This window comes from Betta splendens, chromosome 3, assembly GCF_900634795.4.
Source record: "Betta splendens chromosome 3, fBetSpl5.4, whole genome shotgun sequence".
In the NCBI taxonomy this organism is placed as follows: Eukaryota; Metazoa; Chordata; class Actinopteri; order Anabantiformes; family Osphronemidae; genus Betta; species Betta splendens.
This window is the reverse complement of record NC_040883.2, coordinates 14368414-14386804: the sequence shown is the minus strand read 5'-3', so window position 1 is coordinate 14386804 and position 18391 is coordinate 14368414. Positions and strand designations below refer to the sequence as shown.

At 42.9% G+C, this 18391-nt stretch overlaps 1 protein-coding gene across 2 annotated transcripts; it reads left to right on the top strand.

Annotated features, from left to right (window-relative positions):
• The first annotated feature begins 566 nt into the window (after positions 1 to 566).
• adam10a (ADAM metallopeptidase domain 10a) lies at positions 567 to 18278 on the top strand. Of its 2 annotated transcripts, XM_029145350.3 has the most exons (16): positions 774 to 977; positions 4093 to 4243; positions 8800 to 8918; positions 9422 to 9580; positions 10935 to 11035; positions 11556 to 11720; positions 12708 to 12800; positions 12951 to 13134; positions 14077 to 14240; positions 14360 to 14540; positions 14652 to 14802; positions 14899 to 15082; positions 15173 to 15284; positions 15397 to 15617; positions 15706 to 15832; positions 15978 to 18278. In XM_029145350.3, exons 1-16 carry the CDS (start codon positions 926 to 928, stop codon positions 16073 to 16075), a joined length of 2262 nt encoding a protein of 753 aa, XP_029001183.1. In that variant the 5' UTR covers positions 774 to 925; the 3' UTR covers positions 16076 to 18278. The 2 variants fall into 2 exon arrangements, with proteins under 2 accessions (XP_029001182.1, XP_029001183.1); XM_029145349.3 differs by lacking the exon at positions 4093 to 4243 and having other exon boundaries at positions 567 to 977.
• The last annotated feature ends 113 nt before the right edge of the window (positions 18279 to 18391 follow it).

Genomic DNA, 18391 nt, shown 5'->3' with positions numbered 1-18391 from the left:
ATTTAATCCAGAGTATGAGGATAAAGAGAACAAGCAACACAAGTTATTTATCAATAAACATAATTAACAACATGGCAAACAGGAACACCCAACATCACTTTGCGGTTGACTAAGGAAACCAGATCTCTGAAACTTGCTTTAAAAACAGCTTCTTATCACTTTATCACTTACATTTGTTGACAATGATACATAATTGTAGTATTTCTTTGAACACCTTATGTTATAACTTTATTTATGAACACTACACATTTCCACAGTGTACAGTACAGTGTACTATAGATTTCCCTTGAAAGCTAGACTAGAATAGTGAGTTTACGACAGAATTCTCATTCTATAATTTGTTTTTTTAACAATATAAACTAAAATTGTCAAAATTGTATTGCATTTACATTCCTGGCTTTATTTCAAGGGTTAGAAGTTATTCACATTTTTCCATTTTGGTGACTCGTAAACTTTACCTTTTGATTGTTTTACATGAGTACGTTCCCTCTGAATAATAAAACTAGACTGCAAAAGCTCCGTAATGTGCGGAAGTAAATAACTCGCAGTGTGCTAAGTGGGATTCGTGCGTAAAGGGCAGTGGGGGCGCGTGTTCCGGACGGACAGAGGGGGCGTCAGAACCGCCGCGGCGTCCTGTGGTTCCGTCCCGCGCGCCGGTTCTGGAGCAGTTCGTAGCTGGTGTGCGATCGGTCGCGGAGGGCGTGTCCGCCTCTGGCACAACGCGCCACCGGAAGGGAGCCGCGGCGCGGCTGCCGTATGCGTCTGACGGCGCCTGGCCCGCTGCCGCCTGACAGACGGAGTTTGCGATGGGAGCTAAGTAGGAAGGGCGGCTCTAGCGTGAAGCGGACGAAAACGAAAGAGGAGGCACTCGGCGGCGTCGCTGGCTCGGCTCAGATACTTCACCGGGCTCCGAGAAACCGTCGACATGGCTTTTCTAAAACTCCTGCTCGCCTTTTGCTTGCTTCGGGAGATTACAGGTAAGTTTCCCACTCATCTGCGGGAACCTGAAAGTGTCTCAGTCAGCGCCGCTGGAGCTAGCGCCAACCGGATCACACGGTTCTGCTGCGGCTAACCCGCTAGCTGGCGGCTAACGTCAAGTTAGCTAACCTGCGCGTACCCAGGTTAGCGAGTCGCGGCTGATTTTAGCGTGTCATAAACGGGCTCCGCTCTTCTGCTGCGGACCAGTAAACGGTCCGCGCCGTAGGGGCTTTTACGTCACACCGAGGCGAACGGACGTTCGATCAGAGAGGCTGTGGCGTAAACAGCTCCGTGTTGACAGTCGGGTATCGCGTCTGACAGACTCGCTCATGGAGCCCGAGCAGATACCAGCGTTACCTAGAACCCAGATCAACCCGAACACAAGTGTGCGCTACTTCAGCTCCAGTATTTAGTAGTTTAAAAGTGAGAGTTTGGCAAGTTTATAGTAGTTTAAACAACTTTACTACTGAACCCGCCATGAAAACATGAATGCTAGTAAACATTGTTTGGTTGTATGTAAGTGTTTGTGACTTTTTCCATTACTGACCCGTAATGACCTTAACTGTAAATTTGTCTGGCCCAGTGGTGAGAAAGTAACTTAATGTCAGTGCACTCAAAACCCCTCTCTGGCTTTTACCACACACGAGTAACAATCAGCGCGAGTGGAGTTTGTTATATGACATTTGTTCAATTGAATCATTGTGTGCTTTTCATAACTCAGCCACTTTGTGAAACCCAGTGTAGTACTTAAACAAGATAAGTACTACACCATGTCCCAGTAATGGTTAATGTAAGTGTTCTCATGGTTCTGAATGAGTCACAGGGCAAATCAAATAATGTTTTTTGCCCTTTCCAGATTTCATAAGCTTTATAAGTTTGTGTATTTAGGTACATGTGTTTGAACAGTCTTATGAGTGTCTAGTACTCAAGTTCTGCTTAAAAAAACAGAACCCACCAGCACACTGAAAAGTGCAGCGTGAGCTGAAGCTGCTTGAATAAACACGACCGAAAACTTTATTCCATGGTATTTACGAAATGGATGATTTAAGCTTGAATATTTCATATGAAATGATTTTGTCTGCACAACCCTCACTCCCTCACATCACTAAAAGAGCTCGAGTGGAGGCCGAGTGCAGCAGCATCCCTCTCGCACAGCGTGTTGCCTGGCAGATCAGCTATCATAGCATTTTTCTTCCCGCAGGGGTGTTAGATGAAGTGTGAACTGAAGTACCTTACATTCCCTGACTAGACACAAATGTATGTGTGCTGGAGTTGGACCGGTGGGCACCTGGTTATGTCAGAGAAGCTCAGGACAAAAAGCCGTGTGGAAACTCTTGGATTGTGAATGTTTATAGAGGATTTTGCAGGAGGTCAACGTTCCAGATAAGCCAGTTTATCTCACATAGCGGCTGTTTAGTGATGGTTATCTCTGCTAATAACTTATGAGCTGCCATGCTGTCATTTTACCCAGCCTACACTAGGGCTTCATGCCTGCTCTTGTGACCCCTCAGTTCTTTTCCATACCTCCCCCTCAGTTAATGTCAGCAGCTTCCCGTCTGTCAGGACGTGCTTTTCAGGACATACGAGCTTGCACTGTTATCTTGATGACGTAGACTTTACAGTGGTACAGTCACTATCATCAGCCCAGAATTGTCACCTACTACGTACCTCTTAATTACTGTAAGTCTTCAGTGCAGCAGGATCTATTACTGGCAGCTTATTTGCTTTTGTTTGTTCAAGGGATAAAAATAACTGGCGAAAATTAAAACTATAAATAATGTATTCATAACAATAGTAGCTGCAGTCGCATGTGACAAATTAAACAAGTACTTACAAATGACAAATAGGGGAGAATGATGGGGAAAGACGTGCAGTTCCACAGGATCAGACCTTGGTAATCTTCTGGACAGGATGTTCATATGGAACAGAGTTTTCCTGCCACTGTCTTTGTAAACAGTTTCATCTTCGTCCTGTGATCATCATTTGTCTGCCAATTTATCCGCTTCCCAGACTTGACTCCTCAGTCTTCCTGTTAGTAGTGGGCGGCTAGAAAACAATTATTAGCATTCTAGACTTGGTGTCCTCTGCATGTGCACTGGCAGCCTTTGCTCCAGCAGGTGAAGCTTCATAACACTGCCTGTACTGTACGTTCGTTAATACACTCTTAGTGTTCTGTGTAGTGGCTGGTGTCAGAATAAGAAGGCTGCTCTTGTCAATGTGAGCTGGTGGGCTTTTGTTTCCCCCTTGATGAGGTGCTGCCTCACCCTCTCACCTGTAAACCTGTTTTTTTTTTTCAGGCTGCTTCTTTGTTTACTTTCAGTGCTGCTGCTATAAAAATGAATGGAGACCAGCAAAAGAAGCTTTTCTTTCTGCATTCTTAGACAAGTTGCAACTAGTCACCGCCTTGTACAGCCTCTCCCTGTTTGGGGAGTAGTGGCTCCCACTACATGTTTTTTTATTTTTATTTAATTCCCTGTATATATGGAAATATTTCCAGGTAGAGAGCACATTGCATGTTATTCTGTTTTACCAGTGGAGTATCTACATGTTTCATGCAAAAACCTAGAATAAAACAATTACTAATGAGATCAGATTCCCTTTACTAAACCAAAAGTTCAGATATTGTGTCAGTAGCATAGCATTCTTTGTTGCCGTGGAATGTAGATTAGCATTTGAACAGCCTGCAACCACTGGGCTCACACAATGACGTACAGTACTACTGAAACAGAACCTTGGTCACCTGATGGCATCATGTGCTTTAAACTGCCCCCTTTCTTTGTCTTTGTGTAAAGAACAAAGGGAACGGTCAGTAGAAAAGCTGGCAGCATTACATCAATAAGCTGAAAAAGGCTTTAGGCTTGTCTAGTGAACCAGTGCCTGTACTGTGGTTTCAACACTGCACAGCTTCATCTCCAACTTGCTTAAATCCATGCAGGCCTCTGCTTTTCAAAGCAGGAAAAGTACAGGTGAACACTGAATTTGCTAATAATAGTATCCTAGTATTGTGTTTGCTAACATGTGGTCGTGACTTCCAGAAACGCTGTGACTGGTCGAAATTGGTCGTTCTCCTTGCAGCTCTGACACGTTCTGATCAGCCACTCCACTCTCTTGCAGGTCATTTTGGGAATCCCTTAAACAAATATATTCGCCATTATGAAGGTTTATCATATGACACAGAAGCCCTGCACAGCAGTCACCAGAGAGCGAAGAGAGCGCTCTCTCCTCAGGACAAGACTGTGCATCTGGACTTTCATGCACATGGAAGGTCAGTTTAATTACAGTCACATGCTCCCTAATACACTTCTTTATTCTCTGTCTTCTTTCAGTTTATCTTAACATTGTGCTGGGGGAGTCACTTACTGTATCTATGCTTTTTCACTATTTTATTGGTCAAGTAATTTTTGTTTTTTTGTGTGGCCGGTCTATGGTAGGTTGTAAAATTGATATAGAGATGTGCTTTCAGTTCCTCCAGGGTTGTTGGTGCAGCATATTGGTCTGACATAAGCTACAATAGCACTGAAACCTAGGTTTAACATTGGACACAGGGAGAAACCACTTTTTCCCTGAACATCAGACAATAAATTGATTGAATTTTGAAGAGTCAACCACATAACGAAAGAAGCAGAAGTGTAAAATCCTGGTTTTTACTCAACGCCCCATCAGACTCAAACAAAGAATCATCGATGAAGGAAAAAGAAAGTTGAACTAATTAATCATCATTGAACAGGTGGTGTAAAAGAGAAGTGAGAAATCCTGCATGCAAACTGGCTTCTTGCTCTCTCTTTGCCCTGTGCCCTTTTTTGACTCTGTGGTAAATAAGCTGTAATTTGAGATGAGCGCTTGTCAAAGCAAACAGTTTAAAACAAATTATGTTGGAGACAAACAGTGTTTTCAGATTAGTATCAGTTTAGTTTAGTTTTTTTTATTAACAGCAGACTTGACAGTGAGTGTGAGCATTCATGTCATTCATGTGTTGGTGAGGTTTAAAAAGAAAATACCAGACTGAACTTTTCCATCAGGGCCCAGTTTGTGCTTACTACAGTAGATGTTGAAAGCAAAGACCGATTTGCAGGTCATTGTGTAATGTAAACTATGAGAAATGATTTTCTTATAGTTTTATATTGGTGCGTTCTGCCATGTACTTATTCCTTATAGCAAGTTTCTGTGTGAAGTTAGAGTGAGCCGACGATGAACCCGTGTTAGTACAGGAGGGTTCAAAGTGTTCACGTAGCACTTCGTTAGCGCTGAGAACCCAGCTCAGCCTGCGTGGAGCCTGTTATCTGTTGTGTGTTATCAAGGCTGTGTCAAACGGCTTTTGTTCTTCCTGTCATTGACAGCCCCTGAGAAACCGCTGCTGCCATATTGGCTGCTGCTTGTATTGGCGCTGTAGTGACTCCTACTCCACGGAGGAAATTACATTTTGTAAAACTAGATTCTTGGACATTCTAGGAAAAAAGCTGTCATTGTCTCTGTCTGATCCTTGAAGTATAAAATTCAGTTTTATTCATGTAGATTTGATTTCAGTACTGTAACAGGTTTAGGGGCCTTTTTGTTATTTTCATTTTCTTGGCATTGCGTAATATTTTGCTGTGTTCATTTCATACACCTGCCAAATGTATTAGTTTTACAACCTCTGTTTCACTATAGGTCTCTGTAGTAAAGTCTGTCTTGTTGATGTCTGCTCCTGTGAGAATTTGTGAATGGATCAGGTTTCAGAACACTGCATGGCACTGCGCTGGGCTTCTTTACCAAGAGGTGCCATAAAAGCAGGCAAGAAGTGGGTTTTTCCCTCCCTGCACTGCCTCCTGCAATAAACGATCCCTTTAAGAAGGTGATAAAGTTCAGCTTTATTAATTCTGTGTGAGAGGTGAGTGAATTCAGCTTATGAACATTTAAGGTGATATGGTTTGTGGTGCCTGAAAGCAGAGTTCAGCCTTATTTGTGTCAGTGAGGTAGTCACAGAGTGTCTGTTTGACTGCCCCAGTTAAACAACACTATTCTGCAGTTTCTCTGCATCTGTCCAGACATTGATAAACCGTCTACTTTCTGTGGGTTGCGTTTCTTCTGGGTTAACTCTCCATTCAAGGATCCAAACTCCAAACTCTTTCTCTCAGTATTTGACCCACAACTCCACACACTCTTACACACACTTAATGACCTCATATTTTTGTATAGCTTTTTTTCCTGAATGGAAAAATGTGAGCATAAATCATCTTACCAGTTGTGTATGCTGGAAATCAAAGTGTAGTTTATACAGTTTGTGTCCTGCAAATGCTAAAACCTGCCTGCATTACACATTTCACTACTTGAATGAAGTGCAACATGACTCGAAAATGGAAATGGAGACATTAATTTTTTCCTCTTGAATGAATAATTTAGTATTTGTGATTGGTTCTGATCTATGATTTGTTTGTTGAATACATGTTAAAATTAGCAAATACGCTGTTTCTTAATCAATACAGTTCATCTATTGAAGAAGGAGAGAAAGGTAACAAAGCTGACAAAGCTGTTTGAAGGCACACGTTTCCTGTTTGCTTTCTTCAGTAGAGAAACTAATTGACGCGTCAAGAGCGGAGAGATGTAGGAAGTAAAGAGAAAGCTGTGCCTGACTTACACCTTCCTAGAGCAGAGAGCCATGATTTAAATCATGTCCCATAACTGAAGATACGCTTTAACACAAATACAAGGTCCTCAGAGTTTAAATCTTTTTCTGTCTGTCAAGAGTTTGAGTTTTGTAGGCATGTCAGCTCTCCAGGCGTAGTTTATGGTCAGTCCACATCTTTGAGCTGACCTGCTTACTGAGCAGTCTGTTGCTGTCAGATGCTTGAGTCAGTATGTTCAGCATTTGAGATATGTCTGAATAATTTATCAGTCAGCTGCTTCTGTGAGATGAGGAGCACTGACTGGAGTCTGAACCACCTTTCTTCCTGTCTGCTGCAGGAAAAGCTGCAGCAATTCTCTTCTTTTCTTATTTATTTATTTATTTATATTTATTTAATTTTATTTAACAGTTATTAATTTGTAATTATACAGATATAATCACAATACTATGAATGTTGGCTAACAGTTTCTGTACAGTAAAAAAGAAGCAACACTTGAATGTCAAGCAATGATTCTGGTAAATAACAGGTTATATAACTTAACAATATTGGCAGACAGAAAGCAAATACGTAGAACTAGTCTCCTTTGTTGTGTGATTGAACGGTGGCTTATAAATATGAGAGATCTGTGCCTAGATAGGTGTTAAACAATAGTGCTCACGGCTCAAGTGTGTAACAGTCATTCCCAGAATCTAGATCGCTTGTCACTTGATGTTATGATGACTCTGTTATTTGGAAATTAGTCATAGATGAGGCAACAAGTGTTGCGCAGTAGGTGACTGTGAAACAGTTGCGTGCATCTTGTGTTGAAGATCCATGTTACATCCTTTCTGCAGATCTGACTGTGCAGGTTAACATTTAAAGCGGAATTATTTACTAATTGATCTTAAAGGAGCTGTGAGCAGTGTGCTGTGACGGAGTCATGGTCTTCATTTCAAGGAATGTACTGATTGTGGCAGAGACCAATCATAATGATGGCTGATGACATACAATATGTCACAATGTTGACCTTAGACTAGGTCATCCCTTGCTTTACATGTTTGTTAAAGTTAGTTTATTCTTTTTACCTATTCTTCCTTTTTACCTAACAAGCTTGGCAGATTAGATCTACTCCAGAACTGTAGTACATTTTCACTGGTGTATGTCCATTTTATGCTACTTTTACCTTTTTATTGAATATAAAATGCAAAGCTAAAACCGCATTTGGCTGCTTTGGGCATGTACTTGCTCTCAGTGAACTGGTGACTTCAGAGTAACAACCCAGATGAGCAGGAGGAAAAAGTGATCATCTGAGCAGGAGTCATCCTGGAAAGGGGAAATCCTGGTCGGCGTCTGACCCTGTCAGCGTCGTTTCCTCTCTCTTCTCCTGATTTGTGTATTCTGCTCCTCCCTGCGTCTGCCTTTTTTCTTTTCTGTGTTAACCATCTCATGCACGTTACAGCTTTTGCTGCTGTTATACGCATGCATACCCTGCATAAGGGGAGTCAGGTGCTGCTCCTGAGAAGGAAACGGTGCTCTACTAGAGACGGGACTAGTCTGTGTTAGTCAGTCCTGTGATAACAGTTGTGTCATTTCCTCAGTGGGTGTGAAAGGCGCATTATCTCTATGTTGTATTATCTCAGATCTTAGATTTAAATCTCAGTTGTACACTAGGTGGCTGTGAAAAACATCCTGAAATGTTCATTACAATCTGTAAAGGACTCCAAAGCTGAGTGCCAAGGCCTGTGGAGGTGTCTGTTATTACAGTGAGGCGCTCTCGTAACTGCTCATTACGTCTCCTCTGCGTTCTGTGAAGCTCGCATACCACGCGCACCTCATGTGATGCATATGGTTAATGAGATGGTGCCGAATGTATTAAGGCACAAGTGTTCATGCACTTGTTCTCATGACTCATGACATAAGTGTTCTTTTATCTCACTGAGCAACAACCAGGAAGCTCAGCTCCAGTTTGTACTGAAAATAATGCTGTTATTCTGCTAAATTCTCTCTTTGCTGTCTTAATTTTGGTGTGTGTGTGTGTGTGTGTGTGTGTGTGTGTGTGTGTGTGTGTGTGTGTGTGTCTGTGTGTGTCTGTGTGTGTGTGTGTGTGTGTGTGTGTGTGTGTGTGTGTGTGTGTGTGTGTGTGTGTATTAAAATTTCAACCGATGCCTCGGTTGAAGCTCAGTGAAACTAAACCATGGTTCCTAACGCCACTCCCTATATATGTTTTTTTTGTTTTCAGGCAGTTTAACCTACGGATGAAGAGGGATACTGATATATTTTCCCCTGATCTCATAATTGAGGTATCGGGAGCCGAGGAACCTGGTGATACGTCACACATTTACAGTGGAGAAATATTTGGTAAGTCCCACACAGCATCCTGAGCAGATACACACTGATCCAACTTCTGAGTCCTTCACACGTCATGTTTTTGTCTTTATGTCTTTTTGTCTTTAAGTCTTTATTTTATTATTGCTATGGTATATTATTTCCCCAGATGCTTTAGCTAAAGGACTGCTTAATCTGCAGCAGTGTTTTGGATTTGTACGTCTGAGAGAGACTTAAGCAGCTATTTTTGTCCATTTATTGTATCATACATCCCAGTGAACACTTGGCTCACTTTTACCTTTTATTTAGTTCTTCCGTCCGTTTTCAATCCCTTCCCTTCCTGGACGTCTTCCTGCTGCCTGTCTCCAGCAGAGTGCAGATAAACAAGTGAACAAACAAGCCTGTTTGTCCTGTTGGTGTTTGGTGTGCACACATAGAAAGGGAAAAAGTAAAGGGACCGATCTTAACGGTTTTCACTGTGGATGCTGTCCTCATCGTCGTTCCTAACACCACCCTGCATCTTCTCTGTGTTTCAGGTGAAAAGGGCACATTAGCTCATGGCTCTGTGGTGGATGGACGATTTGAGGGCTTCATTAAAACCCACCAAGGAACATACTATGTTGAACCCTCAGAGAGGTACCTAGAGCAAAAGAGCGTGCCCTTCCACTCTGTCATCTATCATGAGGATGACATTGGTAAGTGCAGGTGTCTGAAGGCCACTATTACTTCATATTTAGTTTGTTACTATTACACACGTTTGATTGTGCTTTATATTGATGAATATATGGAAATACAAACATGTTTGTGGGGAAATACAGCTTTTATCTACATAGTGTTTTTACGAAGAATTAAATTTAGGAGCTGTAAGCTCAACAGCACCTGGTGAAGGTATGTTGGACAGACTGGTAGCAGCAGGACCTGGCTCTGGATCCCGGATTTGAAGCAGTCGGCATAGGTGACTCATAGCCACTGCTAAAGGTCACACTACTACCAACTAAGCCAGTCTACTCCTCGTTGTCAGACCCCTCTCACAATGTTCAGGAGTGATAAGTAGGTTTCCAGCAAGGTGTGGTTATTAACTTGAGACAAAGGCAGTGAGTGTACTTCACGCTGTCCTGCTGTTTACTCCTCTGGAACACACAGCTGAGTGGAATGAAAGCAGAACTAAGAAGAAAAACTGGTTGGAGGGGCAAAGTGAACTCTTGCAAGTTAAAACCCTTCAGAAGAATGTAGGACTCTAATACCCTAGAGCAACTCTTCATTTACCCCACCCAAAAGATAAAGTAGGATTTATTCTTCTGTAGTATTTAGCCTTCATTATCAGACCTGTGTGCAATCAGCACTGAGTAAGGGTGGGGAGCCTTCACAAACATAGAAATGCTTTTCTAGGCAGTGATTACCACGTTTCATTCTTTGTGCACCTCATTTCACAGACACCCTGTTTTCTTGTCCTGTTATTAATAACAAGGAACAAGTGGAGCCTGAGTGAATGGGACTAAAACACACTTGTGACTCTTGGCTTTTGTTGCAGCTAGTTTAACTTCTGTTACAAATGCAGGAGCCTTTTGATTAGCAGTTGAATGAGATGCCATTCACTGTAAGGACAAAGACAGCTTCTCTTCAAACACACTGCCCGAGGTTGAATGCGTTGTTTCACTGTGTGTTCACTGAAGTCTAGTAACCAAGACAGGCCTGTTCTGTTACTCATGGGACGGTGATGGTTGTGAGACATTTGTGATAATGATCATAGTCATTTTAGAGTCGCTGTACACAGACTCCCTACTAATATTAAACTGAAAATTAAAGAAGACCTAACACTGTGCTGCTTAAATATGAGAACAGTGAGACTGTGATTGAAAACACTGAGATTCTGCTTGATGACTACAGAGAAAAAAGCCCAAACATTCCGTCATTTATGCAACGTATCTCTTCGTGTATCCTGTTTCATCGTCATTCACCTCCTCCAGCCGACCAAACGTGATTTCAAAGAGTGACACGATGCATTGTACGCTCCTCACAGTCGCTCCTTTTCTCCTCCCTTTCTGCCAGATTACCCTCACAAATATGGGTCAGAGGGTGGCTGCGCTGACATCTCGACGTTTGAGAGAATGAAGAAGTACCAGGCATCTGCAGTGGAGGAGCCGGTCAAAGTAAGTGCAAGCGTCACTAACAAAAAATAATCAAACGCACAGGATGGGGAGATTAAGGTCGTCCTAACTCACAGCCATTCCAGGTTGCACTAATAGGAGGGATGTATGCTAGCAGTGCATAATCAGAATTAAGTACGTTGAAGCCACGTTCATCTTTTTCCTTTATTGATGAACACTGTAATTTTCGTAATTTCCGGGCTACAACATGCCTCTGACTTTAAGCCACACCCATTAGATTTTAATTATAATATTTTTTTTTTCATAAATAGACTGCACCTGTCTGTAAGGGTTCAAAGCACATGAAAAAAGTATCGGATTATAGTCTGGAAATTACAGTATATACATTTTTAATTGGAATTTTGTGTGAGACGAGCAACGTATACACAATGTATCATTTAATGCAATGATACAGATTCCTTTTATTTAATAAAAGTTGCCATCTTCAAAATGGATATATTTTGGCCCAGGATGAAATGCACTGCCTGTTTTGCTGTCCTGATATTTGGCCCATGTTTTGAAGGGACAGAAGGTGCACAAGGCTCAGGAAGAGGAGAACTCCGATGTTCCTGTCATTCTGAGAAGCAAAAGGGCAGCGGGGAAGGAGAAGAACACCTGCCAGCTCTTCATCCAGACCGACCACTTCTTCTTCAAATACTACGGCAGCAGAGAGACCGTCATTGCTCAGGTACAGTATGCAGACGTACAGAGAACACCGGGGCCTGTTTGCGTCTGCACCTACAGTATAGTCACATGCACACGTCCGCGTAGATGTGCTCATTCATTCATTCTATCAACATCTGGGGCCTCGTGTACAAAGACTTGCATAGATTTCCTACTGAAGTAGTAAACCTCCTGACACTGGCACCACAGATCAGTATTGACACCGGAGACAAGATGAACTTTGGGGACGCAGAGGTTCTATACGCAACAGTAATTAATATTAAGGCCGATAAATTATTTACAGACCAAGAAGCCACCGATCTGGTACCAGCTTCAAATCGGATCCCAACCATGCTGTTGGTTAAAATGAAAGAATCATGCTTTGAACCAGGCACCTCGTCACAGCGTTGCTGACTGTAGCTGCATTTGGACGTCGCAGATAATTTGTACATTGATGAAATAAAAATGTTTTCTGTTGACATACAGTATAGCACTTCATCCTGTGATGGTGCTTTTATAGCGATGTGTCTGGTTACATGAGGTAAACCAGCTCTCTATGCAAAGTGCGCCATAATGTTGCCCTAATCAACCTCATTATGTGGGAACTTGATGCCTTGCTGACATACGGATGGCTGCGTTCCACACAGCTGGCTCGGCCCGGCCCAGGCTCCACTGGCGCATACCCGGCCGGTTTGCAGCTCCCTCTGGATGCCCCCGTGGCTGGAACCCTATGGTCAGCAGCTGGATGTGGCTGGTTGCGTGGTTCGAGCTCCGACAACAGGCAGGGTTTCCCAGTTTCACTTCTTAGTGTCGCCAATGGACCAATAGCTGTAGGAAAGTACTTACGCAAACCAGGGAGCTACCGTAGACCTGCGCACATACCTATGTTACTTATTGATACATCTGAACGTTGCCGTAGATTCGTACTTTGTGCGTAAGTACCCTTCGTACATGAGGCCCCTGTTGTTTTTCCACTTCCGTATTATAAATATGAATCGTCGCTTTCTTTCAGATATCCAGCCATGTGAAGGCTATCGACTCTATTTACCAGGCCACTGACTTCATGGGCATCCGTAACATTGGCTTCATGGTTAAAAGAATCAAGGTGAGTTGAATCTCGTGATTAAACCTGTGGTCTTTAGTTAGCATTGAACGTTGAACCTGATTTTTTTATCATATTTTTAATTGTCTTTACAACAGTTTAATAAAAATGTAGGCTTGTCTTTCTGCAATGATTAAACATTTGGTCTTTCAGATAAATACCACTGAAGATGAGAAGGACAAAACAAATCCTTTCCGCTTTGCCAATATTGGAGTTGAGAAGTTCTTGGAGCTGAACTCTGAACAGGACCACAATGACTACTGCCTGGCATACGTCTTCACTGACAGGGACTTTGATGATGGTGTGCTTGGCTTGGCCTGGGTTGGGGCTCCCTCAGGTTGGTACATGTGCATAACCCAGAGATGATGCACTCGGATGCACCCAGGGATGTTGATGAAGATGCTTTGTTAGATGGAGAAGTACCTTTGTTCCTTAAACTGGTCTGAACCCACTTTGAGAGTGGATCTCACTACAAACAATCATAACTGCGGCTGCACAAAATTTTGACAGGCCTATTATGAATGACAGATATGTTGAATTCTACTTCCACTGAATTATCTAGACACATCGTCTTAGCTTGACCAATACAACAACCTCAGACAATCAATATGAGCAAATTAGGAAAGCTGTAAACCGGCAGAATTGATTAGGTGTAAGAGATGGGTGCAGTGAGCAGTGTGATGTACAGTAGGTGTAAACAGCGGGAGCCTGACAGGAGGATACATCAGAGATGTTGGTCAAGTACAGCTAATATATATCATACTTAATGTGAAATGTTGTTGCTGCAGGTGACGCGTTGAGTGGTTACACACCAGCATACATATAGTCGTACTTATGCGCACTTATACATAATTCTATACTGCTCTAAGTGCTTTGGTCTCATGTTTCTGTGCAGCTAAAAGCAGCTTGCTAGTCATTCGATTATAGGAAAAGCAGCAGCCCTGCAGTAATGTTCGCTGTTGACTGTGACTCAGCTAGAGCGTGTGTTTTTTTGGCATATTCATTTTAAATATTTCAAAATAATGAAAAGGCATAGGGAGAGGGAATGTTTACACATTTAAGATGTCACATAAGGTCCATTCTCTACCACTATAACCTAAACTACTTTATATGTGATGGAATCATTTGTATCTGATAAATTGCCTGTGTAGTTTACTGTGCATTATGATGTTTAGTTTTAATGACACCAGTTTTCACATTTTACAACATTGGTTTACTTGATGTAATCTAGCTGAATTGATTAATAGTATAGTAAAATAATGTCACATTCCTCACACAGGAAGCTCTGGGGGCATCTGTGAAAGGAGCAAGGTGTACTCGGACGGGAAAAGGAAGTCTCTGAACACTGGCATTATTACTGTACAGAACTACGCTTCACACGTCCCTCCCAAAGTCTCACACATCACCTTTGCTCACGAGGTTGGGCACAACTTTGGCTCTCCTGTAAGTCCTATGATTTCAAATACTGCTCTTTGTAGAATATTCTCCTGCCAGGCTGCAGCGGCGTCTCGAGCATCCCTGCTGTCCTTTATTCATTCACTTTATTGCCTTTTGTGTTGCAGCATGACTCTGGCATCGAATGCACCCCTGGAGAGTCTAAGCTGCAGGACAAAAAAGCACAGGGAAACTACATCATGTACGCCAGAGCGACATCAGGGGATAAATTCAACAATAACAAGTTCTCAATCTGTAGCATCCGCAATATAAGCGCTGTTCTAAAAAGCAAGAGAGACTGTTTTGTTGGTAAGTCAAAGCCTTTACACTGATCTCTGTCGGTTAAGATTCTTAGTTATCCAGGTGAAGTAGTCTGGAGGTTGAGTCACGTCAGCTGGACTTCTTCTTCCCTGTGTGCAGAGTCTGGCCAGCCCATCTGTGGTAATGGACTGGTGGAAATTGGAGAAGAGTGCGACTGCGGCTACAGTGATCAGTGTAAAGATTCCTGCTGCTACAGCGCCAACGAAGAGGAGGGTAAAAAGTGCAGACTCAAACCCGACAAAGTCTGCAGGTAATGTGTGATGAGGTTTTTGCCTTTACTTGGATTTTACTATTCACAAAAACGTGTTGGTGATAACGCACACATTGTTGTGTCTCTAATTGACAGTCCCAGCCAAGGCCCGTGCTGCACAGCAGACTGCACATTCGTGGCTCAAAACGAGAAGTGCAGGAAGGAGTCGGAGTGTGCCAATCAGGGCGTATGCAATGGAGCCACGGCCCTGTGCCCGGCTTCACAACCAAAGGAGAACTTCACTTCCTGCAATGCAGCCACACAAGTCTGCCTCAATGGGGTATGCTGGTCTGAGTTGCCTTTTTAACGTTTGGTGTCAAAGGAACGTTTTTTAAAATGTTTTTTTTTCCTGCCTGTTCCGTTGAACCAGGTTTGCTCCGGTTCCATCTGTGAGAAGTACGGCCTTGTTGTTTGTACCTGCGCCAGCCAAGATGGCAAAGACGAGGCTGCTGAACTGTGCCACATGTGCTGCATGGACAAAAGTGAGTGAACCGCAACAATCACTCACACTATATATTATTATGTGGTTTGAGCTTGAATGACATGGAGATCATATAACAAACCGCAAACTATTCCCCCTCATCCTGCCTTCAGACGACCCAGCCACCTGCAGCAGCACCAGTTCAGATCGGTGGTCCAAACACTTCAACAGGACGGTCATAACGCTGCAGCCTGGCTCCCCCTGCAACGACTTCAAGGGCTACTGCGATGTGTTCATGAGGTGCCGCCTGGTGGATGCCGACGGGCCACTGGCAAGGCTAAAGAAGGCCATTTTCAATCCAATCCTCTATGAGAACATTGCGGACTGGATCGTGGTGAGTACAAGGCACGTGGTGACTCCCGCCGGGGGCCATGTGCACCGAAGGCTCCCCGCTTCTTGCTGAGAGCATTTTTGTTTTTCAGAAAAATTGGTGGGCCGTGCTGCTGATGGGCATCGCTCTTATTATGCTGATGGCTGGCTTCATCAAGATTTGCAGTGTCCACACCCCCAGCAACAATCCCAAACTCCCACCTCCAAAGAAGCTGACAGGTGCAGTCCATCACATGTGGTTTAAGAATAATGTTCTGTACAGCCCTGTGTTAGGCTCATTACTGAATAACCGTCAGCTATTTGATCTGTGATGCTGCAGATTAGCATTTATTCGTGCCCTTGCTGAAATGTGCATGTCCTTCAGATACTCTGAGGAGGAGGCGGCCGCAGCAAGCCAGCGCTCCGCCACAGGCCCGTGGCAATCGCAGCAGAGAGTATCAGATGGCACAGTTGAGACCCTGAGAGAGTGTTCTGCTCTTTGCCCTGGTTCTTCCTAGTGCCTGCCGTGGGAGCAATCCACTCCAAGGAGATGCATCTACCACATCGTGCAAAATTCTACAAACATGCAACTAAAACAATTCCACTGGACCGAGGGTCTTATAGGCCTGACAAACTCACCGAGCACCTCTGCTGAGAGAGCCAGATTAGGTTCACTCAGCTTTTATATCTCAACCTCTTCCACTAAAGAACAGAGGGAGAAATTCACAGATGTGCTGTTAGTCTTCTGTTTTTTATTTGAATGCTTCTTTACCAGATTAGAGGAGAGCGAGAGAGACGCAGCTTTGCCTTCTGATGTTTCATTTGTGCAACCTTTTTTTATGCTCTTCTCCTAAGTGCTGCCATCATCAGCGCAATAACAAGGCTGCAGGTTTTTTTTCTACCCTTCATAAAAAACATGGAGTTCTGTTGCTGTTGCTGTTGATCTCAAACTGAAGCTTTTCTTCTGTGTCTTCTCAATGGTGATGATTTACTGTTTTAATTCACTTTCTCAGGATTAATAAAATGATGGCAAAGGAGTGTAGAGTGTGGAACCGGCGGCTGCATCCATACTTCAGGGTGAAGTCCCTCCTGGCGCATGCTTGTACAGAAGGGTTCACTTTAGCTGCCATGGGAAGTAGGTGACAGGTTGTAAGACAAGAATGTAGATAAATGAACCTTAGAGTTTAGCGTCATTTGTGACTTGATGCAGGCTGAGGAGCAGAAACCACCTTGTTATGCCTTGTTTAGGAGGAGACGCTTGGCCTGGGCTGGGAGAATAGCTTTTTATCAACCTGATTGTATCCCACTTTGACTCTCTGCCTGTTCTTCCCTCACCTGTCGCTGTGGCACTGATTAGCCACACATCCATCCACCTTGTGCTGCGTGCTGTGTCTGTGTATCCTCACAGTCAAAGTAGAAAAAGCAAAAAGGACAATGTGCTCAAATCTATGGTTTCTCCAGGGAGAAGGAAGCCTGTGTATATACAATGTTATGGGCCTGTAGCCTTATCGTGTGGGTAAACTGTGCATTTGGCTTTTATGGGTTTTACTTGCAGCTCGTTCTGCTCAGATATTTCTAACACCTAGACAAAGTGTGGAACTAGTTTTGCTGCTGTTAACAGACACGTGGCAGAGTGAACAGTCGCTATGTGTGGGCCACCCGTCGCTGTTCTTCTTTCCTTTCTCAAAGAACTGCGTTGCCCTGTTTAAACCTTTGTGCAAAAGCATTTCTAATGTGCCTCTTCAGAAGTGTGACTGAACTTAGTGCGCCGGTGTCAGTGATCTTTACCAACCAGGAAGATGTGTTAGGAAAACAGTTTGGCCTTGTGTGATAATTATAGGAAACATGCAAATACAGTCTGATATTACGAAAGCATAATTTCATATTATATTTCACAGTTGGTCTCTTCTTTCAGAGATTGTACTTAGCTCTCGCCTTTTTTATTATGAATTGCCATCTAGTCTCAGATTGGCTTGTGTTGAGTTCCAGCCAAATATGTGTTTCAGCTTTACAGACAAAATATAGTAATGCATATTTATAGTTTATTAATATAATTTAAGATGTGCACAGCTTGGTGAAGCCAAGAGACTGAGTATGTTTTGTTATCCTTGCAAACGCGCTATTGTGCACAGTTGTCTTCTGTGCAGGGTGTCAGAATGTGGATCACATCGATTCTTTTCAGTGTCTCAGAGTTCAGCAGTGATACTGTTGGCTCCTTTACAGTGAAATGCCTTCATCGTTTCCTCCTAGTCTCTAAGTTCTTTTTATTTGGTGTCTTCGTTGCTGCTGGGAGTGGTTTTATTGGTTGAACCCTTAAATTGTAATGTCCTTTGGCAGATTTTAAAGCTTTGGTTTTTATGCGTGAGCTGCTTTGCTGAAGCACCCTTATCTTTCGTCGCTGGGTGTTTGGGGTTCACGCTCTGGGATTTTCTTCTTTTCTCAAATGTATTGCATTTAATTGTAACAAGATGTGCACTGAACTGTAAGTGAGAATCCAAATCGAGATGCATTGAGTTACTACTGTCTGATTTAAATGTCTCTTATGTTTTATACAGTGTGTTCAGTTTCCTTCAGTTACATTTTGTTGTGTTTCTCTTTACTTAAAAAAATCTTTACTATATTTGCAAACAAACAATTGTTCTGAACTACTTGAAATGCATTAATAAACCAGAATTGATAAAAATAATTAGTAGAGAAGTTACATTTATACCTCACGTGTTTCTACATTCCAACATAAGTTCCTCAGGCCTGACACTGATGACTGTGTCTTCAGTTTGCCAGGCTGCTCTGACATGAGCT

Excerpts from the sequence above, each read along its gene's own strand:
- adam10a (XM_029145349.3), top strand. The coding sequence starts at position 757 with ATGCGTCTGACGGCGCCTGGCCCGCTGCCGCCTGACAGACGGAGTTTG. Across the intron at positions 14,241-14,359 it reads GGCACAACTTTGGCTCTCCT|CATGACTCTGGCATCGAATG; the intron begins GTAAGTCCTATG and ends TTTGTGTTGCAG. Across the intron at positions 15,618-15,705 it reads ACATTGCGGACTGGATCGTG|AAAAATTGGTGGGCCGTGCT; the intron begins GTGAGTACAAGG and ends TTTGTTTTTCAG.